The 24,014-nt window shown below is 42.7% G+C and overlaps 1 protein-coding gene across 1 annotated transcript in view; it reads right to left on the reverse strand.

Annotated features, from left to right (window-relative positions):
• Nucleotides 1–6,575: 6,575 nt before the first annotated feature.
• CRADD (CASP2 and RIPK1 domain containing adaptor with death domain) overlaps nucleotides 6,576–24,014 on the reverse strand; it is a 78,071-nt gene continuing 60,632 nt past the window's right edge. Inside the window, exon 3 of the mRNA XM_065626779.1 lies at nucleotides 6,576–7,080. Within this exon, the coding sequence (XP_065482851.1) occupies nucleotides 6,785–7,080 (296 nt within the window). The 3' untranslated portion in view covers nucleotides 6,576–6,784. The remainder of the gene's footprint in view (nucleotides 7,081–24,014) is intronic.

The following is a 24,014-nucleotide window of genomic DNA, read 5'->3' on the forward strand; positions in this document are numbered from 1 at the left end:
CTCCACGCTCTCCCTGCTCTGCAGAGGTTTCGGTGCTCCTCCCTGCTCACCGTGCCGCTTGCTTGGATAGCAAACTCCAAGCGTGCATTTGGTAAATAATCTCAGGCTAGCCATGCCTTAGTCGAAGAACTCTGCTCATCGGAAGCCTGCATTGCCCTGCAAGTCACAGCCTGAAGTGGCTTCTCGAATGTTGCAAAGTCAGGACCAGCAATGGAGAGGAAGAATAACTAATTATTGAGGCTCATTTCACATGCAGACATCAGGCTGGATGGCACAGCAAGCCCAGCACGAGGCAAGTAAAATTCCTTCAGAAGGCTTGATTTCCCAGGTCTCTACGTGACTTGTTTGTTAATCCTGAGATTTTTCTCAGAAGTCTTTATTATCCAGAACAGGGGTGTGTGCTGATCGCAGGCTGCTTCTTGGAAATTACTGGGAGGCAACTTACTGGGAGGTAATTCTAGATGGGAATCTGAACAAAAGGTGTTGCTTAAGCACTTTGAAGAATAATTGAGCACTTGCTATGCAGTTTGTTTAATAACCTGAAAGCCGGATCCTTATCAGGAGTCTCCACATGCTCCAGTTATTCAATTGCTTTCTTATTTAAATAAAGCCTAGCAAATGCATCCATAAAAATAAAATAAAAGGTGGCATCACTGAGGTGTACCTGCTTAGATGATTGAAAGTTATATTTTCCTGTTAGTATGTCTTTACATCCTTTTTTCACAGGGCTGTTAGGTGCCCATTGGGCTTTCAAGGGCAATGGCTGCGCCGTGCATCCTCAGTGCCATTCCTGTTAAAGTGCCACGAGGGCAAATGTGGTTGTCAGCTCACCCCGACTGGCCTCAGCCAAGTGGGAACACTCCCAGCCCCTTCCTGGAGCTTCACCCTCCTGGCAGACAAAGTATCACTAAAAAATTGAAATGAACATCAGAGTAAGAGTCTCCGCATGTCTGCTTCCTAGGGAATGGTGTTCAGCGTGTGTGCAAAAAAACTCCAAACACTCTAGTTTGTGAGGATAACAGAATGATTCCCTTCAGGATAATCCAAAATTAATGGTGCAAAGATGGAAGATGAGAGTCAACAACGATAAAATAGCTAATGGTTGAAATCACAGTGAAGAGCAACATGGAGATGTCCCAGGTGTATAGAAAAGTTTGCATATTTTGAAAGTTGGAAGGGCCAATATCGAGGCCCGCACCTGAGCTGCAGGCCATGGGGCAGGCTGACCTACAGCTGCCAAATGGCCAAGTGCAAGCATCCTGATCATGGGGCAAAATTCACTCTTCCAGCACAAAAATCAAACCAGGAAGCAAGTACTGGATCAGCTCTGTATTTAAGGGGCGACGGGGGGAGAAAGGTATCGTTAGCCAGAAAATAACTCTGACACTGGAAATATATATTCAACTATAAACTTTGCCGATGTGATCTGCATTTGAGCAGTGATCCCAGCAAAGGTGGTGTCCTCCCCCTGCCCTGAGCCTGTTCACAGGGGTGACTCTGTCATGCAGAAACAGGACTTTGGGCAGTTAAATATTATGCCTAGACACACATTCCTCAGGAAGGGCTATGACAGCATTCACAGGAGAGTAATAACTAGCCAGCAAGTGAAAACAGCCTGTGAGCGTACGCTGCAAGGAGCTGTTAAGGAGGTATCTGTGTGTCCTCTCTTTGTGAATGAGCTTGCTGCTGCTGTGGAGGAGGTCTGGGTAACATCCCGGGAAGCTGGTGGCCTCTCTGCACATACCAGGTGAACATTAACACTGGCCGTGGCAATTCACGTTGCCCTCTAATGTGTTTGTCCCTCTTCTGGGCAGAGGGCAGTTCAAGTACTTGGCTCCTTCAATGCTCTGTGCCCTTTTTCGAGTCTGGTAGTAAGGGCTGGTGCTGCGTAGGTCAGAAATGAAAGTCCTGAAGATAGAAGTAAGAAAACACTTTGCACAGACTGCCATTAGGTTGCATTTCTTTTGGGTTAATGTGGGTTTGGATCCTTGATCTCGAGGTGGAAAACTCCACAGATCTATTAACAACCTCCTGAGCCATCAAACCCCACCACTTAGGGCATTATTCACATTCCAGAACTCGAAATGTTCTGAGTTTTGGAAACATAACTGACATTCTCTGCCGAATGTGTCCACTCCTCTGTTCTTTTTCCTTTCTCAAGATGCCTACTTTGAAGTGAATAGTGCAAAGTAGCACTTGAGGAAGTGAAAAGAGGACCCCACCACCTAGAATGCTTACTACGCCCACAAAAAATCCTTTCCTTTTTATTGTCCCAAGTCCATAAAGACTGCTTTTCAAAGGGAGGCAGTAAAAGTACCACGCTTCGGCAGGTTCCAATTAAAGAAGGCCTAATCCGAAATGCATTGAAGTTAATAACAGATTTTTTTTGTCTCTTTGCTGCTGGGGTTTGGACCAGACATCGGTGTCAGAAATGGCATCTGTAACACATGCAGACATTTTAACGCAGGAGTGCTGGGACTCTTCCTACACCATTACCAGCTCTACTGATCACTCAGCTCTCCCCAACAGCTCTCAAGGGAAATTGCCAAAACATCTTTTTTTCACAACTAAAATGCTACATTCAGAAGTTATTTCTGTTAAAACACATACTTTTTTTTTTTTTTAAATCTGGAAAGATATCTTGAAAGATTATTTCAATTTCCGGCAAATGTTCCTTTTTCTTGGGAAATCAGTTTAAAAAAGCCTCTGAATTCAGGCCAAGAAGAACCAAATCACTGGATTTATTTTTAGGCCTGTTTATCAGGTGATAGGAAGACACATTGAAAGTCAAAATTCTTTTCATTTAGTGAAATCTGGAGAAAACTTTTGAATAATTATTGTAAATACACAGCGATTTAAGAACTGCCTTTGCAGCTCTGCTTCTGCTATGCCTTGCCATTAGTCTATGGCTATGGAGAATATGGAAGCTTACAAACAGATAAGTTCTCAGGGACTGTTTTTATTTGCAAAAAGGAACAAAATTGGCAGCATGACCACATTTAGCATCAGATAAGCACGCCTTTTATGTGCTTTGAATACAATATGACTTTGTTGATTTTCTCCAGCCCTTTGCACAATGTTTTATTCCATAGTTCAATGACTGTCAAAACATATGACTCAAGATGGAAATTTCCCCTGCATCATCTGGGAGAAGCAGCTCAAAGATACCTGCATTTTCATTTTAGTGTTCACTCCAGCCCCTGTTCAATGCAGCGTGAAGCCTCCTTGACATAGTTCTACCCTGAGGACATCCCTCCTTTATGATCAGCCATGTCGCTTTATGCAGGTGGGAAGTAGTGCTCTTAGACCTTGCCTATTGCTATGCTAAGAGTCCACCTGTACTTGCAGACTACAAAACAGTTCTTATAAAGACTACTTACCACTTAGGAGAATTAAATGGGATCTCAAAGTCTCCTTTATAGACCAAGGAAGAAAATCAATGACTACTTTTTCCAAGGACTAGAAGTTAAGCCATCCATTTCAGAGGAAGGTCCAGCAATGACCACCTTGATGCTTTCCTCTCTTAGGTGCCCTGAAAGCTGCCATAAGTAAGTAGATAGCAATAACACCATTTTCACTAGAAAGGCTTTTTCAACACCCGTTAGAAAACCCAAACACCTCAGAGAGCAGTTGCTGCTAGCTAACCTTTGCCCCTGAGCCCCTGCACTAGCCCAAAGCTTGGAGTGGCCACGTGCCTCGCTGTAAGGGACAAGCAGTGGAAGAGGGACAAGTCCTTGCTGGGGGCTGCCCCTGGCCATCAGCCTGCCCTGGGCACCGGTCCCAGGGACACGGTGGGCAGGGAGGACAGGAGGCCCTGAATAAGCCACCCCCGTCGTCACCCAAACTGGTGGCGCAAGGGAGCTGAGGCGAAGGGAGAGAGATGGGGAAATTCGTTCACCGAGTTGCCTCACTCCTGAACAATACTCAAGTCACAAGCTTGTCTACAAGTGAGATTTAAATAAATAACATTTGCTCCCAAATTAGCCAGAGAAGAATAAACATTTTAAGACCTTTTGGCTGTCCTAAGAGAGAATAAGAGGCCTTGCTATACATCTGAAGAACTAAATTGTCTTAATTGCATCCTTGTGCAAAATAAAGCATTACATACAGAAGAGAAATATTTTTAAGTGGATGGAAAAATCCACTGGGTTAAAGGAATACTACTGTCAAGTTAAATGTGTCCCTGCATTTGTGTGGTACAAAAACAAGCTTTAATAAAACTGAAGAGTCTAATAGGAACATTTCCATGAATTTCAAAAATAACAGTAATGGAAACAATCTCATAAAATAAGTAAACCTCTCCCTTCAATATTTGCAACTCAAGTATTACAGCATTAATTTAGGGCCTGGGAATGTGAAAGTAACTATAAATTATGAATTAAGTGCTTTGTTCTACAGTAGGAGAGGCCAGGTTTTAAATTCCTTGTCTAGCCATGGCTCCTTTTATTTCAGTACCACTGCTGGGATGCAGAATTCAGCCCACCTAAAGACCAATTTAAGTGGACAAATTACCTGATATGATATTCACCCACCAGGTTTCCAGTGGCCCATAGCACATACACAGAAGGATACTGGACTTGTAAGGAAGACTTCTTTGGCATGACACTTCTTACCTACTCCAGGCTGTTTTCTTAACCATTACAAAGACTCTAAATATATTAGTTATAGATAACTCAACAATGGTCCTACAAATGAAGAACATGATATGCGAAGTTCATCCAAAGAAGAAGGTACCAGGGCCCCGTGGCTGTGCCCATGACACTGTTTTACCACCTGGACTGGTTGTCCCTGCACTGGGCTGTGCCCATTTGTATTTGCCAAATGTCTGAACACCTGTCTAGGATGTTTTTCAACCAAAAAAAGAATACACTGGCATTAAAGCATGATGAAACAGAAAAATAAATAGATCCTCCCAAGGCCTAAATAAATTTATGTTGCTTATTTGGGATTTGTCAATAGACTTAAACTCTGTAAGTAGCCATAATAGGATATGACTAGTTAAGATCCGAGTGAGGAATAACAGGATCACAATTTACTGAAGGTCAGAACTGTATACAGAAGATTAAAACCAAAATACCACCAGATTGCTTCATGATATGCAGGAGCTGATCCTACCAGGATATGTTTTCTGTTTCCATGCTTCTGAAAAACAAGGCAGACAAGAGACAGGATTTCCTTAATATTTGTCTTTCCTAATTTCCCAGATGTCTTCCAAAATCTGGGTATAGGAAGAATTGAAAAGAAAAAAAAAAAAAAAAAGGCAGTAAAGTTCATTCTTGCCTCAGTCGAGACCTCTGACAAGGTTGTTAAGCTGTTAAATTATATGGGGCAGATCTTGTACGATGTGAAGTTACTTCACAATGACTCAGTAGATGAAGCAGCTACCATAACTTGTTCATAAATAGACCTGGAACCACCACATCCAAACTTTGTTCCTCATTTACTGTACAGCAAACTGCTTAGGGAGAATTAAAATGTATTCTGCCTCTTATCATCACGCCTCAGAGAGCAGCTGATCCCTTCCATTGCCTTTGGATAGGCACCTGGGGATTGATGCCCACTTACCTGGTCAGTAAAAACCTTCATGGCTTCCTCCAGCAGGAAGAAAATCTCCTTGACAGGAGGGAAGGAGGAGAAAAGCCCAAGCTTTACAGTTCTTCTGGATAAGATCTAACCATCACTGGTGGTGCAATTGCAGCTGGCAAAGACCTGGGGACAGAGGTGTCGAAGCTGCCCCCATTAGGAGCAGAAAAGCTGGTAGAGAGCAAATGAGCCTGGTGGATGGCACAATCTGGAAGGAGGGCAGGGAGGAGTTCATGTTGAACAGAAAAGACCTGCAAGCATCAGTACAATGTTGGACATGTGGTGGTCAGAGAAAGGTGCCTATGACACTTTGAAATAAAACTTCCGTGGAACAAGATCCAGAGCACACTGCAAAGACTCAGCAGGCACCAGGTGTCTCCCAGTTCATTAGGCGAGACAAACACGGACAACTTAGAAGTTATCTCGGTTTTTAGGCACCTCCTTGCTCTGTTTGCTGGCTCCTGCCTATGCTCTGATCACTTTTGCATCACATGTCTTCTCTGAGAATTCCCCATCCATACTATGCTAAGAGATGACATAGGTGCATGGTGCCTGTCTCCCTGCAGAAACTTACACCCATTAAATAATACCAGGAGAAACCCTCACAGGCACACTAGGTTCCTGTTACTTCCACTTAGGGCCAGTTTCAAAGGCAGACCAAGGTGGCAGCCATCTATCCTAGCAAGAAACCATACATGCTAAAACTTTTACAAATGCGAAATTAGCCACCTGCAATAACTGTTGTAAAATTGTTAAATTAGTAACAGGGATTATTCTCATTTCTTGCTGGGATATCAGGGAACTAGCATGGAACAGCAGTAAAAAAGGCTCCTATGTAGTCCAGAAAATAGGTTAAACCAAGTGTTGCTCCCGCAATGAAATCAGAAACCTTGCTGAGCTCACTGCAGGACCGCCTGCGTGCAAGAACTAAGTGTCACCCTATATCCCCACTGGAATAGTACAACAGTGAACAGGAAAGAGTGATCCATTTTTTAATGCCTGCTAAAAATTAATCTGGCATGAAAAGAATTACAAGTCACGAGATGCCACAGAAAACTAGAATGTTTAAGCTTAATAAACCCACGGTTCGCAATCCCCTTTTTTTCCAGTTTGAGGCATCAGATCTTCCACATACATTTCAGTGAATCCTCTTTATTTAATTTAATGAAGTACTTGAAAACTCCCCATCGATAGCAAGGTTTCACTCAAGCATGTACTGTATCACGGAAGGATCCACTTCTTCTGCCATCAGACTGGCCTGCAGACTTTGGATTGTGGCTTTTTTCCCCAAACGCTGTCTCCAGAGGACAAATGCAGCTACGATCTGTGACTGCAGGTTGTGCGGGTGATTGACTTTACATCGATAGATGTCAGTATGGGACAGACCCAAGCACAGAACGATATGCTCCCATTCAGGTCCCAGTCTCCTTGCCAGTTTGTTCAGCTGCTGATCTGTTGGTGAAGTCTTCAAAATATATGGTGCAATTTCAGTTATATCTGTAAAAAAAAAAAAAAAAAAAAAAAAAAGGAAAAAGAAAAAAGGAAAAAAAATGCACACATATGTCACTTGGCAATGCTGCAAATATTAATGTAAAACCTTGACAAAGGAGGGAATAAGCAAAGCTGAGGTGAAATAATTAATTAAAGAAACAGAATACATACTCACCTAGAAAAAATAATTACATAATCAACCAGAAGATTAATTAGAGGAAAACTAATGCTCAGTGGACCATACTAGGGAGCCTTTACGTTTTGGGCGTCAGTAATACAGATATCAGAATTCTACTTCAAAGCCAAGACTTCCAAAAGTAATTATAGATTTTGGGGCAGTGAACAAGAAAGGTTTTTGAGGAACACGTTTCCAGCAGCCAACACCCTCTGAAAGTCAATCTGCTTGCACCAGCATGATATAGTGACAATTACGGGACCAATAACACCTTATTACTGCTGTTCTGTGACTCTCTTTGTAAACTTCTGAAATAACTTTGATTCCTTAGTTAGTAGGTATTACTCTATTTTTTTGCTAAGGGCTGTTCACAGGAAATTCTTCTGTCTCCTAAGATGCTACTTACCCTTTGTGCCCTGTCGTACCTGGCAAATTCATCTTTAGGAGACCAGCTTTGGGGGCTTTTCTTCTGTTTGAATGAACCCACAAGCACAGCTCAGGTGATCCCAAACAAACAGGGCATCAGCACTGTTCCCCAGTACAAATTATGTTTCATTATCCCCCATCCCACTTATAGTAACGTTCTCAAAACCAGGCATATATGTGTGTTGTGTTTTAACCTGAGCTAACAATACAACCATGATAGCCACTTACTCATTCCCCATCGCTTCCCCATCTCCAAATAGGGGAGAGAACAGAAAGGGAAGGGAGAAACTTAGATTGACATAAACACTGCTTAATAAAATAACAAAATACTAATACACTACTAGTAAATATACATATAAAATAGAAATAGAATATAAAATAAAAGCTACTCAATGCAATTCCTCAAAAACTCTGTCCACACCGAGCAGCCAGTCCCAGCAAGCAGCACCTGGTCCTGAACAGCCGGTCCCAGAGAGAGAAGAGAGAAAAAGGCAGAAAGGCCCAGAGGCCTCTGCAAAGGGCAGGATGGCAAAAGGCTGAAATAAAGAAAGTCCCAAACAGAACTCCCTCAAACAGGTCTCTGTCCTGGCTCCAACAAAAAGAGAGAGCAAGAGAGACAGAGAGAGAGACCAGAAGATCCCAACTCTCCTGAAATATGAACCATGGTGCTAATGGGATGGAATACTCTTATTGATCAGTCTGGATGTCAGTCAAGCTCTGCCCCATCCATGCCCCGCTTCCTCACTGCCTCGCACCTGTGGGCAGAGCGCTCAGAATGTCCTTGGCTCTCAGACCAGAGCAATTAAAAACATTAACTCTGTCACAGGGTGTTATCTCTTGTTCCCAAACAAGAAAGGTTCCTAACTGCATGAAGAAAATTAACTCATTTTAAGTCAAATCAGCACAATGTGCCACAGCCCCATTCATCTGGCCTCCTTGAAGCTGTTGTCACAAGAGTGCAAGAAAGTCCCATGGTCCCTCAGAAACTTCTGCTCGCTGTCCCTTAGTACTGCCCAAGTACCCAACATGCCCCAGAACGCACCCTTTATCCAAGAAGATGTTGAGCATCGAACTGGTACCCAAGTCACAGAGGACAGGATCAATACAACTACCAAAACAGCTTTCATGGGGAGCATTAAGGTAGCTGTAATTATCAGCAGTAAAAACCTCTTAGGGAATGAACCAAGTATTTCTTATAAACACAAGTGATCTCTTTGTGTATTCCCTATGGTAATCTGATCATTAAAAAAGAAAAAGGTGAAATATAACAAGGGAAAGTGCAGAGTCTTCCATCTGGGTAGGAACAACCCCAGGTTCCAGTACAGGTTGGGGAGAGAGCAGTGTAGGGGAAAGGGACCTGGGGGTCCTGGTGGACAGCAGGATGGCCATGAGCCAGCACTGTGCCCTTGTGGCCAAGAAGGCCAATGGCATCCTGGGATGTATTAGAAGGGGGGTGGTTAGTAGGTCGAGAGAGGTTCTCCTTCCCCTCTACTCTGCCCTGGTGAGACCTCATCTGGAATATTGTGTCCTGTTCTGGGCCCCTCAGTTCAAGAAGGACAGAGAACTGCTGGAGAGAGTCCAGCGCAGGGCCACAAAGATGATGAAGGGAGTGGAGCATCTCCCTTATGAGGAAAGGCTGAGGGAGCTGGGGCTCTTTAGCTTGGAGAAGAGGAGACTGAGGGGTGACCTCATCAATGTTTATAAATATGTAAAGGGTGAGTGTCACGAGGATGGAGCCAGGCTTTTCTCTGTGACAACTAATGATAGGACAAGGGGTAATGGGTTCAAACTGGAACATAAGAGGTTCCACTTAAATTTGAGAAGAAATTTCTTCACAGTGAGGGTGACAGAGCACTGGAACAGGCTGCCCAGGGAGGTTGTGGAGTCTCCTTCTCTGGAGACATTCAAAACCCGCCTGGACACCTTCCTGTGTAACCTCATCTGGGTGTTCCTGCTCTGGCAGGGGGATTTGACTAGATGATCTTTCGAGGTCCCTTCCAGTTCCTAACATTCTGTGATTCTGTGATTCTGTATAATAGCAGAGTGAGAATACAATGCTATTCAGAAACACGCTGTATGGGATCCATGTCACCTAACTACATCAGCCTCTCCTGTACTAATTATACTAGGATTAATTATCACTAAGGAGAGAAATAGGCGCTTCTAGAATTCAATCCATCTTACTGGAAAGAAGATGTCTAAAATAATCAGATTAATTACTCCTCTAAACATGCACATTTCTCTCCATTGACTGTAAAAGGAGCACTGGGTATAAGCTCAGATGTTGACGTCGATGCTGTGAACACCCAGCACTGACGAAACAATTCTCTGCCTGTAAATTCAAACCGCATACCAATTGCTTAAAAAAGGTACATTTAGAAAAGCAGCATAAGGTATCTGTAAAGATACCCTTCGATAAAGATACTCTTTGATAGTCTTTGTGATCACAAGCTGAAATGAAGGGTCAATGCAGCCTGCGATTGCTGCCCTACTTTTGTTGCTGAAGACACTGCATCAAAACAGAGCAAAAATATCCCCAAGAAAATGCTAATTATAGCCTGTCAGCCTGAAGCAGCAAACTCCTTACAGAAGAACCACTTTGCAAAATCTAATTTATAGCTCCAATATCATGCTCACAGTCTCCACTACTGCAGAACAGCAACACTAGAAAGCACCACTCCTTCATTTTATCAAAAATAATTGGTTTTTTGCACAGAATACCCAGAGTGTGCAAATGTTTGTACAATTTAAGCCCAATCATATGTAAGTATTATACAAAGCTGCTTTGAGTAAAGGGAAAATTGCCTTCTGAAGAGTAGTTAGGTCCCTTTGATCTTTCTGTTTCCAGATTGCCAAAGGAACCTGGGACAAGCAGCTGGTTTGGGGATGGGGCAGAGGATGAAGAAGGCTGAGGTGATACTGGTGGGGTTGCCCTATGCTGTCACATCACACGTGACACCAGCTCCACAGGTAGGTCAGGACGAGGGAGTGCCTTTCATGAATAAAAATATTTGAGAATAAATAAAATTTAAAATAAATATAGCTACCCAGTGCTGTCACCAACACTGCTTTTTGATGTTAAACCTTTGCATTGGCTTATGGTCAGCTTCTAAGCACAAAGCAGCGTGCCCAAAGGAGCATTACCTGCCAGCCTGGGCTTTTTGCTCTCATGCTGGAATTTTTATACTTCATGTTCACTAGCGGAATGATTTTATGATACTGAAATGTGATCAAGCAGGGAGACCTAACAATAATACATGTCAGCTTGTCCATCTAGCCTTTGATACTAGGCAGATTTTTTTACTACAACAAGTATCTTGCCTTCAGCCTGTTATCAGCCCTTTAATAAGAATAAGAATAAAACCCATCCAGGAAATCTTTTCATCTTAGGCTAGCATCTGATTCTAATATGGACACAGGAAAATTCTGGGACAGAAGCCAAATGTCAAATTTAATACAAAGGACTGTTATTTCAGTCCCATTTTATTTTCTGTGATAGCTCTTTTTCAGCTCTGATACAAAGTCACTGAGGAAAACTTGAGACAAGTATTACATGATGGGCAATATTAGTTAGAGGTACAGAGACATATTTAGTGAGATCTTTTAGCTATCACAAATGTAAAATCATAAAAAGATTTGGATCTGTTCTAGGATTAATGCCACTTTTAATTTAATAAACATAATGGCATTTCAAATAAAAGGGAAATTAGTTTTCTGTGTTCAGCACCCAAGCTGCTTTGAACACATTGCAAAAACATTACAGATGCCTTTTTTTAGTTATGTTTACTACAGGCCCTCACTTAGAATCTCCGTTTGTCAGGAACTGCCTGAGGGAGGTAACAAGATCAGAGCAAAAGTGTCAGTTATGCAGATCCTGCAGTTGCATTTGAAAGGTATGTTTAGGATACTTCGACCTCAATTTTGCAAAAAAATGTTAAACTCTTCTTGCTTTAGGTGGATGTGATGTGGAGGTGTATGTGCTTATGTTAAATATATTCTTCAGCTTAGCAAAATGAGGACTGTGTGGTTAGAAAGGGTAAGAAGCAGGGCTTAGGGCACCATTGGAGCATCTCAAGGGTTTCCCCAGAGAAGCTGATCTGTGGTACGGTCGCCTCCGGGAAGGACACAGAGCGAAACACCATGTCCAGCTGTGGACACAGTCTACGATGTGAAGTGCCAGAGCCATGTGCTGCGCAGATTTAGGGGCTAAAGTCTCGCTTCTCGCACCGAAGCCACGAAGTCCCTGAGGGATGGAGAGCAGACGACTTCATGCTGGGGAGCGAGCCAGCTTGGTGCAGAGCTGCACGCCTGGGACCGCCAGCCAGCTCGCTAACCCAGCGCTTGGGACGTGACAATCCCCTTTCTATGGGCTGGAGGTGGGGAGGACTCTCTCCACCCTGGTGTTGGATCTGAAAGAGACCCAGAGAAAGACCCGCAGCTCCTTGCATCCAAGCTGCAGCACGAGGCAATGCGCTTCTCCCCATCTCCAGCTCTCGCTGGTCAAAGAAGCTCATCCACCCTAAGCCTTTACCCCAGCTGTCCCAGTTAAAAAAACAGGCGATGTTGACAACTTCTGGCCTGCGTGTGTATGTCTGCTTCCAAGACAGAACGGGGGACACAGCGATGCTGGTGAGTGTGGACAGGAAACAGAGCTGGATATAAATAGTAACACAGATATGTACCAGACACAACAGAGTAACCCAGATACCAAAGCTACATATGGGGCAAAGGCAGCCGGTCGTGACTTTTGCACTTCTTTTTCTTCAGGACCTCTCCAGCTTTAAGTAGGAGACTCCAAGAAGATGTTGTAACAATCAGGGGGATGGAAAATAAACTCACCCCAGCTTTGTCCCGCTTGGCACAAGTGGGAGGATGCAAGATAAAGTCCAGTGAAAATGGGCTTTGAATCACTTAAAGAGTTTTTTTTGCTTTCTCATCACCCTCTCTAGGTGATGAAAAAAGCTGAGATCATCTCTTAGGCTGTCTTGCATCATGGGAAAATCTTTATCAGCATCGAGGGACTGACCTCCCACCCTCCATGCTGCTGGAACGCAGTGGGGAGCAAGCGAGCTTTGCTCCAGCACAGGATACAGCAGCAAAAAGTGCTGAGGCATTTTTTGGTGATCTGCAAAGTACTCACCTGATTCCTCAGAACTGCTGGCAGCCCAAAGTGCCTTATGATTTTGTCTAAAGCACCCTTTTCTATGTAAGTGTGACTTCTCTGTGCATCACCAAAAGCATCTGTTGGAGTTTCAGGGAGTCTTCCTTACGCAGTCAATACATTTTTACACGATGCAACGCAAACCCAACTTTTAGTCTTTTGCTCTTTGTTGTGTAAAAGTGACTTTGATGGAGATGATGTACCTGAATCCAAAGTGCTGAAAAAGTATCCATCAGCTGCTGCCTAATTCTGCAAGGACAACTCCACAGGCAGTTCAGGAGACAGTTTGAGAGCCAGGGATACAATGGCCTGCCTCTTATCTAATAACTATCTAATAAATCTGTCCTTTGGGAAAGGATGTTCTGGGGACTGGTGTTTGCTTCCAGTGCTGCCTCTGTGTTTTATCCACTTAAATGACCATGTATAATACATACTAATTGGATAAGAAGACAGAAGCAGCCCTGAAAGAGGAGATGGGAACCCAGGTCTCTCTGAGCTGCACATCCTAATGCTGAGGCTCACAGTCATGCTCCTCTTCATTCCCTTTCTCCAGATAAATCATGCCAGCAAAAAATGTAAAGATTTCCCTGGAAAGGGTGAAGAATGCTTCCCAACCCCTAGAATGGAGAGGTAGAGATAAAACTCTCATAGGAATCAAGGGCTACGCTGAAACAGAGCAAAATTGAATGCTAGAGGCCTTTGCAGAAATAATGCTAGACAAATGCTCTAATTTTTATATAAACACATCAGAAACAGGTAGGTGATTCTGGGCTTCAGACCCTGCCTAGTTGGAACGGGACTGTAAAAAGGAGTAATTGCATAGGTATGTGTCTGGCCCCAGCATCTCCTACTGACAGGCGTACAGAGTCCTTCAGTGATCTGGACTCAAATCACTAACTGTTGTTCACTTGACCCTCTTACCACCAGACCCTGCTCATAATTTCTGGAGAGTTCAAAGCAAGTGTTTCAGAGCCCTCTTTAATTGTCTTTCCTGGCATCTGGAGTACAGTTCTTCCCTAAGAAGCGCTAAACTTAGATCAAGCAGTTCCACAAGCAGCAAACCAAAGAAGCCTTGTTTCCCCCCGGTGCGAGTCCTACAGTTGACTCATGCTTCAGGACTTCTCCAGCTGCTTACCAATTCTCAAGATACTCGTGAAATTGCTCCTCTCCGCAACAGCAACTAGGCAGCCCTCTTGAATTTGGCCAACAGGTTCAGAAGCTACTAAGGGTAGACACAAACACACAACAGCCCGCAGCGGAGGAGCACACAGCCTTGGTTACTATAGGAAATTGTGCTAAAAGGGACTTCGAAGCTCCACAGAACTGTTGTGGCTAATGTGCTAGCAGGGACATTTGAGGCACTTCAGGTAAAGGGAAACATATATAATAAAGAATCTAGTGCCAGGCTCTGCTTCCCCCCAGCCCCCTCTGGGCACAGAGTACTTGTTCAACTAGCCTGAACCACAGACCCAGCAGTGGGGACTGAACGGGCAGGGTCATGGTTGCCAGACTGCCTGCTGTGTGTTTTGGCAGCCGTGTTATGTTCCAGAAATTATTTAATGACTGGATGTCACAATAGCAAACAACTTGCACTTAACCAGGTATATTTGCTTTAAAGTGGAACTCCCTTGGCCTGAGCACAATGGTAGAAGTGGGTCAGGAAGGAGAACAACACTCGGTGGATCAGGTTGGGACAGGCTTTCAAGAGCACTGAGGTGGGGTTGCAGAACCTGAATTGGAAGGTGTGTAACACTCCCAGTAATGGAGAGATCAGAGACATCTGAGAGTTGCAGTCCCCTTACAGAATCATAGAGTGTCCTGAGTTGGAAGGGACCCGCAAGGATCATTGAGTCCAATCCCAGTCCCTGCATATGACAACCCCACAGTTCACACCATGTGTCTGAGGGCCTTGTCCAGTCTCTTCTTGAACACTGTCAGGCTTGGGGCCGTGACACCTCCCTGGGGAGCCTGTTCCAGTGCTCCACCACCCTCTGGAGGAAGAACCTTTTCCCTTGAGCCACCAGAAATGCTGGATGACAGGGAAAGCAGAGATTAATTGTTTTGAAGGAGTCCCAATGGATGCTGTAGGTCACTGAAGTCAAAGGGCAGATCATGGTGGAGGTCCTGGAGAGAAGGATGGAACAAACAGAGGGTGCTGGACAACTGCATGGGGTGGCTTGGCTCAGTTTATTAGAAAATGGGATGGGAGGTGACAGTGGGTCTCCATTTGTACAGGTGCTCTTCTGCTTTCTTGTTCAGCTGTTCTCTCCCAACCTTGCCCTAACAGGCCAAACTGCAGGCAAATGCCTGCCCCCTTCCTACAGCACATCCAAATTCATCAGCTCTAAGCCAATCTGTGGCAATGAACAACTGGTGTGCCAGATGAAAAAGTATCACTCCAGATACATGACACTTGGCAGGCTTGCACAGAGAGCACAGCCCTCCCGTGCAAGTTAAAAAATGATCATAAAGCATTATAAGGTTATTTAGTTGCTGTGAACTTTAGAAGGGTCTGATTCAGAACCTGTTTAAACACAAAAGCTCAAATAGTTCATCAGTGAAAAAAGTGGAACAGACTATCCAGAAACCAACCCCTACTATACAATTTGGGTGTTGTTCTTTTTCTTGTTGTCTTTGTTGCTAATTATACAATGGTCTGATTCAAAGACTGGGAAGAGAACATTAGTATTTCACAACAGCTCCAAATAATCATGCTCCAGGGAACACGGAAAAATACTTCTCTTCTATATGTCACCATAGACATATCTTTTCTATACATCTGCAAACAGCACAGATCACACAGCCCATGAAAAGTCTATTCAAAACTACTATGGTTCGCCTCTTGGTGTCAGTGGGTTTCAAAGAGTGTTTGACTGAGGGGGGAGAAAAAATTGAACCAAATCCTGTACTGTTTGAAGCAAGACGGCTTGACTCCATTATAGACATCTTTCCATATATAAAGTTAATACGCTCAGATTAAAATAATGTACAGAAGCAGATTAAAATAACTTGAAGAAGATGTATATCCTTCTCCTGCCTTTAGGATGTGTGCAGCTGTGTCTCTGTCTCTCCTGCCCAGCGCGAGTGATGAGCTGCACAGGTGGCTGCAAGGTGGAAGCCCGTGGTAGCTGTTCCACCTCTCTGTGCTGGTTGTCTCCTCCGGAGGCTGTTGCTCACTATCAAAGAGATGCCCATCTCCTTCATCCCAATTGAGGCTATCGGAAGACACCACTTAAGGATGATTGCCAAGCATGAGCTGATCTCTGGTTCTGCTTGGGAGCTCCCTCCTCCTCCTCCCATAGAGCTGACTCAGCACAGGGAAATCCCAGTGATGGAAAACCTGCACCTTGGTAGGAACAACAGGCCCAGTTACCTTCCCAAGAATGCCTGTATAAATCGAGAATATACACTATCTTCTCTAAGGTAATCAAAATGAAATCTTGGTCAGTTAAATAGTCACGCTAAACTACAGAATGGAATCTGTACCATAAGCACACTAAAAGAAAAACACCTAAAACAAGGGTTGAGAAAGTGGCACTTTTTTTTTGACTGACTACATCACAGTAAAACAAATTTGACAGAGAATTTTATGATCATCTGAGAACGTCTGCAGTTTTGCTTCATAAGTGCAGGATTGTAAAGCTTCTGTATCTTGATAATTTCTGATCTGATGAATGCAAACAGTCATTAATATACAGACTGTGTATGAATACAACCAACCTCTGTCAATTAGTGATCATAAAACACTTACTTGTAAACGTACTTCTATCATGGTAATTCATGCTTCCATGTCTTGTAATTAAATTATGAAAGGCACTAATCAAAATGAACATTAATATGAAATAAATTGTTAAGACTGGCTGCGTTTTTCCACATCATGCTGTTTTTTCAGAGCTGTATTAAAAGACTGGAAGTTTTCTGTCTTATTTTAAATAAATCAGAGTCTAATGCTACGACAGCCAACTTGCAGAATAAATTGTGGGCACGATCCTGAGATAATCAAATCTATGGCAACATTAAATGGTCCCCCACAAGTGGAGCTGAATCTACCCATGGTACCAAATTGACCTCCTTCCTGCCAAAAGCTTGCTGGTGTAATTAAAAAGTACATCTATCTTCATTCAATAGCAATTTCTTCTCCTGCGTGAGCTCTAAAGCATCATGCTTTGTGACATTAAATACATTTGGAGTATAAGGGTAGGAAAAAAAGACAACATAAAATTGTGTAAATCTACAGGCAATTCAAGAACTGAGATGTTTCTATTTTGGCTCAATACCAGCAGCTAATTTGTATATTATCACTTGCTAATGATTGCCTAGTAGCTGTGGATGTGGCAGCAGACTGCTAAAACCTGAAACATAAACATTCAGATTTTACGACGAAAGTTTTCATTTGTATTCCCACTATTCAGTTCCAGTAGCTATGCAGTTTTCTCAAACATTTTTTTAATCTGTCTTACAAGTTTTGTACCTCCACAGATCTCTGCTATACCGATGGCCTTCAGAAGTAATCCATGTCAAACAGACTGACGAAGAAGTCCCTAAATAAATTCATGCTGTCTTAAGTTTTCACCCTTTTCAAGCCATAGGGAGCAGTCCCTGGGTTTAAGGAGTTGAAAGGGATTGGGTTTCCACTTGCTCATTTGCTTTTTATTGGGAAGAGCAGGGACAAAGTTTCAGCTGCTAATAGTGTGGATATAATTCTGTTTCCCACGCATAAAAATCATTACGAGTCTATCTACTATTTCTCTGCTGTTGCACACCAAGAATTCAAATAATTAATTTCATAAATAAAATGGCAACTACAGATGCATGTGGGGAAATCAGTATCTGTGCAAAGAAAACAAAACCACAACATATATCTGCTGTCTTTTCAAGCAGGATTACCTAAGCATTACAGACAGGTCTGGACTTAATCATTCTGTGGTTTTATACTTTTCTATTTTTAGCAGCATTTGATGCTGCTGTAGACACTGAAGTGGAAGTAAAATGTGCTTGATATTTGGTATGAATTTGTATATTGTTATGTGTAAATAAGCTATATGCATCAGCACTGAAGCCACAGCTAACGATGGCATCCTTGCAGTGACACCTTTGGTATAAATGCACGAACAGGTTCAGCACGTTGTGTGACACTAAGGAAAAAAGAAATATCTACTTGGCTGGGAGGTTCTGTGGAACACCTGAGATTTTAGGAACTATTTGGAAGAACTGCTTAAATACATATGCTGAGCATTCAGACCTTGGCCAAAGATTTTTTTCCAAATATGACTTGAAAAGTTATACGGAAAGAAGATATATGACCCTTTTTTTGAAGCCAGATGCAACTAATTGTTAGACAGCACAAAGCTACCTGATTGCCTGAGTGGAGAGATGAGAGCCTCTGGTTTATATGCCATTGGTCACACCAAGAGTCAACTCTAGAAATAAAAAAATCAAATTCTGAAGTATGCCAGCAGAATTCTATATACTTTTGAATGCTCTGCAGTTGTTAGTGAATTCTGTGATTCTGTGATAATACTCACAACACTTTCAGCCATTAACTATTGGTCTGAGGCACACAAAGCCATCATTTCCCTCAGTCAAGTTTCTCCTCCACGCTATCACAGATAATAATTAACAATCAGCGGATGGTTGTATGAAGCCATGACAAACATAAAGCACATATGTATTTGCATTAGGCTTCTCATGGTTTGATAGGAGGCAAATGTTTACCCGGGTGGGCCGGGCAGCTCTGACAGAGTAATTCACCCACTCTAAGTGCAAAACAAAGACACCTGGAGCAATTAATGATTGTTTTGTCAGCTAGGTGACAAACTTATCATGCAACTTTTGTCAGGGGGATTGGAAGTTAACTTCTTTTGACAGACACTACTTGAATGCTTATTTCAAATAGACTGATCTGTCTTTCAAAGAGCTGAGGCAGGTGATAATCCTACTGCTCTTTGTGTGCAAAAATCACAGCAGACTCCTTGGGATGTTTATCTGCCGAGTACAATAACTGAGAAAAATTTTTACTAGCAACTGTCCTACCAAGAAATCTTTCTAAAGGCTGCAGCATTTCAACAATAAAATCATGTGCCTGGACTTTAGCTATCAATGTTCCTTTCATGCAACAGCAAAAATCATACTGCCAGTCTGAAGGACTGTTTTCTTATATAACACAACTAATTGCACATGTTTCCTTTACAGGACTTCAACCACGTATGACAACAAACCATTATATTTAGCGTTGATAAAACTGCTCATTCCTCCTAGAGATTTTTTTCTTCAAGTTGGCTCTGCTTTTTGCTTTGGCTTGAGTATTTAGAAATATCAGAACCAAAGATCTGCACAACAGATGGAGCTCAGTTGAGAAGAATGCCTTTGGCTGGTGAAGATCTTTGCCTGGCAGGTGTCAAACCAAAATTAATACTGCACATATTGCACTTTACCGAGTTTCGGATTTTAGCGAAGTGAGACAGTGTTCCTTCCTGACCACAAACATATATTAATAGAACAAGCCACGCAGAGCGAGCTAAAACAGTACTATCATTATGCTGAATCCACCACTGTTTGGCATTTTATTTAATCATTTACACCCACACAAAGCAAGTAAACAAAATGCAGCGGGTTAGTTTAGTGTCTCTTTACAGACATTTTGTGCAGGTGTAAAAGACTTCCCAAAATGCCATAAGCAACACGGACTTAGACCCCTCCTGGTTTCTTTTTTTTCTTTTTTTCCTTGTGTCAGTGCTTTAAAGACTTATGAACTTCAGACATTTTGACATTCGAATATCCACAAGAAAAAACAGGTACTAAAATACCCTGCTCAGCTACAGCTGGTCGCTACGCCTGGCTTGCCAAGCCTGAAGGGACAGCTTTCCATAGGTGTCGGGAAGGAGAGCTTCAGGTGGCATCATCTGTGCTTCTCTCCATTTCCAGACTGGTGGGAGGCTTCGCATTGCACCCAGCCCTCTCAAGTGCCAAGTCACTTGAAGATCTGAAAGAAACCGATCTGGAATCTCGTGGGTGGTTTGACAGATCAGTACTATCCAAAAGCAACTTTAGCTGACGGGTAGGGCAGTAATTCTAGAAGGTCGTAGTCACAGGACTTCTAATTATCTGTAAAGCGAATGTGAGATTATATTTGTAGTGTATAAATAAATAAATAAATCGACATTTTCAAACTCTTAATTAAAAAAAGATGAAAGTCTTAGACGTCTGTAAGTCATATGCATCCCCATTTTGATTTCATTTCCACAAATTCAGTTTGGGGAACTGTCGCACCTCCCTGTGAGAAAAAGGATGAAAATGTGAGCGTGGGTGAAGTCATGTCATAAACAGAGGTCCCAATGCACAGAGCACTTCACACCACCCCGGTCTGGCCGAGCGCTCCTTCCCCTCTGAGTCAGCACTGACCTCCCAGCCCACGCGATGTCCTCACCGCCGGGGCTCGCGGCTGCCCTGTGACACGGCTGGTACCAGGGGACACGGGGGACATGGGGGACACGGCGCTCTGACCAGCTGCCGTCATTAGAGATCCCAAGACAGCACTGAAAGCCATGAGGTGACTCACAGCTGCAGCCACCGCGCTTGAAGGCTGCGGACCCAATTACTCTTTTACTCACTCAGGAGCAGCATTTTGCCAAAGCAAGTGAAGCAAGTTCAAAATCAAACACGCTATTAGCAAATATTTGTATTACTTACAGTATTTGTAGAAGATTTATGCCAGTATTAGTGGGACAATTCACACGCAAAACCTAAACATCTGAAAAAGTCTTTTGCTTAAACAATTAACTTTCATGTCTCATGCATACAGAATAATGTTTTCCCTCGGAGTTTTGTAGTCTATTAGTTGCCAGATTTTGATCCAGAATTTAAATTTCAGTCACTTTGGCTTTCGTACACAGCGAAACAGAAATAAAAATGTTTTAACATCAGAAATGAAAAGGCTGGAAGATCAGACAGACCATAAAAGATTTGTTTTACTTGGTTTGGGATTTTTCACACAGCTATGCCTAACCTAAGTAAGATTGAAACAAAACCAAAAGGCAAATAAGAAAACTGGACAAATCTATCCCATCCCAGAGATGCAGAAATACAAATGATGCTTGTGTCCCTGGGGGAGCCAAATCTAAAATCCTGCTACAAACAAGAGAGAAGGGCTGTTATTTCCTTGACAACTGTTCCTGACATCACAGCTACCTCTTAGAGGTAACAATGGAAACCCAATCCTAAAAAAGGATATTTTTTTAAGTAAACATCTTTTTTCTACAAACTTGTAAATAAGGAGATAAGTGGTTTTAGTTTTTTTTATAACGCTGAAAATCTTAGTGCCAGAACTGTAAACATCAACATCTTCCTCTCCCTTCCTTCTTCAGGTGTAACTGGTATGTGTTGGTTGACTTTATTAAAGAAATCAAACGCACCCCACAATGAATCTTCTAACTGATTTCGGTGTTAGACAGGCCTAAATATTTTGAGCTTCAGATTCGAAGCGTTACGCAATTTTGTGTGTGCACTCCTCAGAGAAGAGCCGAACGATCTGGCAGTGCGAGGTTAACACATTTCTGCAAAAGTGGCCTCAGATTTCCATTTGCAGAAATACACCATACCACATCAACGTATGCAAACCCAACTTTGCCGTGTACAAACCACATGAACAGTGCCCAGCTACCCAACCTGACCTTCCGCTTGCACTTTGGTGTGTACAAATATCCTAATGACAGGCATCAAGGGTTCACACGCAAGTTTATAAGTTCAAGTGCAGAAGACAGATGAAAATTTGGCTGCAATGCTTTGGTTTTCCCTTGTTTTGGAGATTCCAGCTTTCTAAGTCTGTTATATAGCCTAGGAGTTGCATCCTAAAGCCACAAGACTGAACTATTTAAATATCTTTATTGAATGTTTTAGATTGAAAAATGAGGCTTCTTGTCTACTCAAAAGAGGTTGACAAGAATATGAACGTACCACTATGACTCAGGCTTTTCGGGACATCGACTAGACATTATTTAGTGATATTTATACTGTATTTGAAATGTTTGAAAACTTCAGGCACTCAGTGAAAGGTCCTTGCTTGAGGCATCTCAGAATCTAAAGATTTATAAAGATTTTCACTTCCAAAATTGCCAAGTGAATGAGGATAGTCAAGCTGAAAACTGCGAAGAGCCTCAATGTTTTCAAAAAGTCCTGTGCAGGTGGATTCTGAGAGTCAGGACAAGAATCCCTGGATCACCACAAGAAGCCACTAGTCCTTTTTAAACAACCCATGTCCAAAGAATTCAACAAAGAGACTCAACAGGCCCCTTCTGTAAATGAAGCAAGGAAAGTAGAAGCAATTTTTAATGCTGTTCTTTGTGCCATGCAATTATTTCCACATGCAAGGAGAGAAACTCAGTCAACCAAGGCCGCCTGTGTTTTTAAGTGCAGCAGGACACACCTTTTACAGGGAACAGAAGTGTGTTTGGAACAGCTGAACATAAGCTTAATGGAATAATTTCAAGAAACATAAAATTGTCTCGGATACACAACTGCAAAAAATTTGTAGCTCTGTGAACCCATGGATTGCTATTTTAAAGACAGTTTCATTAAGAAACACAGCTTGAGAATATCTATCAAATAAGATCAGAGCTATATGCGGGGACAGCGGGAGGCAGCTGAAGCAATCTGCAGCACAGCTCTGGTGCTCATCGGTCTCTGACCCTGAGAAAAAATATAATTATTGCATGAATACACATATTAGACCAAAAGAGAAAGCCAAGGAAAAGACAAAACTCAACTAGAAAGAGATGGCGAGAACTCCTCAGGTTTTATGCAGTGGTCTACAGCTCTGTAGGTCCCAATCCGATATACTTTGTTAGACTGACAACATGGCTGTGGCTTTAATTTTGAAGGCCACATTTTCCTATGGGAATCATTAAACATGACACACTTGTCCTGTTCAACAGAAAAACAAATCTGCCTCTGCTTTTTTATTCCTCTGAAGCCTTCATTTAATTGTGCAACATTTGCTTTAGAAATGTACTTGAAGATGTTTTAGATATTACCTCACTTGTACGCCATCCCAGGCTTTCCAGGAACTCTGAACCAACAGTCTTCTAGCCTTTCTTAATATCTGAACTACTGTATTTTATGGTTTCCACCCTGTACTGTCTGGAAACTCCCCATGAGACTGGCCTTGTTGTGTTAAATACAAACATGTAGGGAGAAGAGACATCGCGCGGGAGAATTTGCAATCTCAGGCCTGGGTTGTGAAAAAAGCTTTGTATATATTAGCTTATGTACACAGAGATTGCCACGATCGTGTGTAAATAACTCCAAAGAGCTGGGCCTACACAGGTGAAAAAGGAAAAGCACTAGAGGAGCCAACGGCCCAGCAGATCATCCGTGCTGGATTTCCTACTTATGATCACCGCTTGGAAAGGTGCCCATCTTCAGATGCCAATGGAGCCCTGCTACGCCTCTGCAGTTTTAATCAGAAAACCTAATTTACCAGGTCCCAGAAATGTAAATAATAAATTCTCCCAAATAATCTCAAGTGTGGAACTGAGCATACTAGAATTTGGAAATCCGCTGAGGTACTGATAACCCAAGGGAGCAGACAACCAAAGGGGTCAGTAGCTGTTTGAGCTAGAAAGGGTGAAATGTTATGGAGACAAATATGTGCACATGTGGTTAGGCCGAGGCTGGGGCTCCAGCCTCGCAGCTCTGTATGGTGTGAATCCTCCTGAAACATTTGACCCATGAAGCTAAGGAGGCTCCGCATAGAGGAGCTCCCACACATTTAAGATGGAGAAAGTGAGGTTTCAATCTGTTCTGTTTTCAGTCATCCAGTGACCACAGGTAACTCATGAAAATATCTGAAAACATCTCCTAATGGTGCTCTTTGTACATGCAGGTGCCATCACGACAATTCCTTGAAAATTCATGAAAAGCCACACCAAGACCACAGCTGATCCACTGTTGCTACTTACCAAAGGATCCTCCAACGTCTGCACCTCACCTCTATGCTGCCAGTTGCTTCAGAAGGAATTCAAGGCATTTGGTTTAATTTCGAAAAAAACACCTTTGAGTCAAATTCTGATGTCTGCATTTCATAGATTCATAGAATAGTTCAGGTTGGAAGGGACCTTCAAAGCTCATCTAGTCCAACCCCTGCAATGAGCAGGGACATCTGCAACTAGATCAGGTTGCTCA

Source organism: Caloenas nicobarica, chromosome 1 (genome assembly GCF_036013445.1).
Source record: "Caloenas nicobarica isolate bCalNic1 chromosome 1, bCalNic1.hap1, whole genome shotgun sequence".
NCBI lineage: Eukaryota > Metazoa > Chordata > Aves > Columbiformes > Columbidae > Caloenas > Caloenas nicobarica.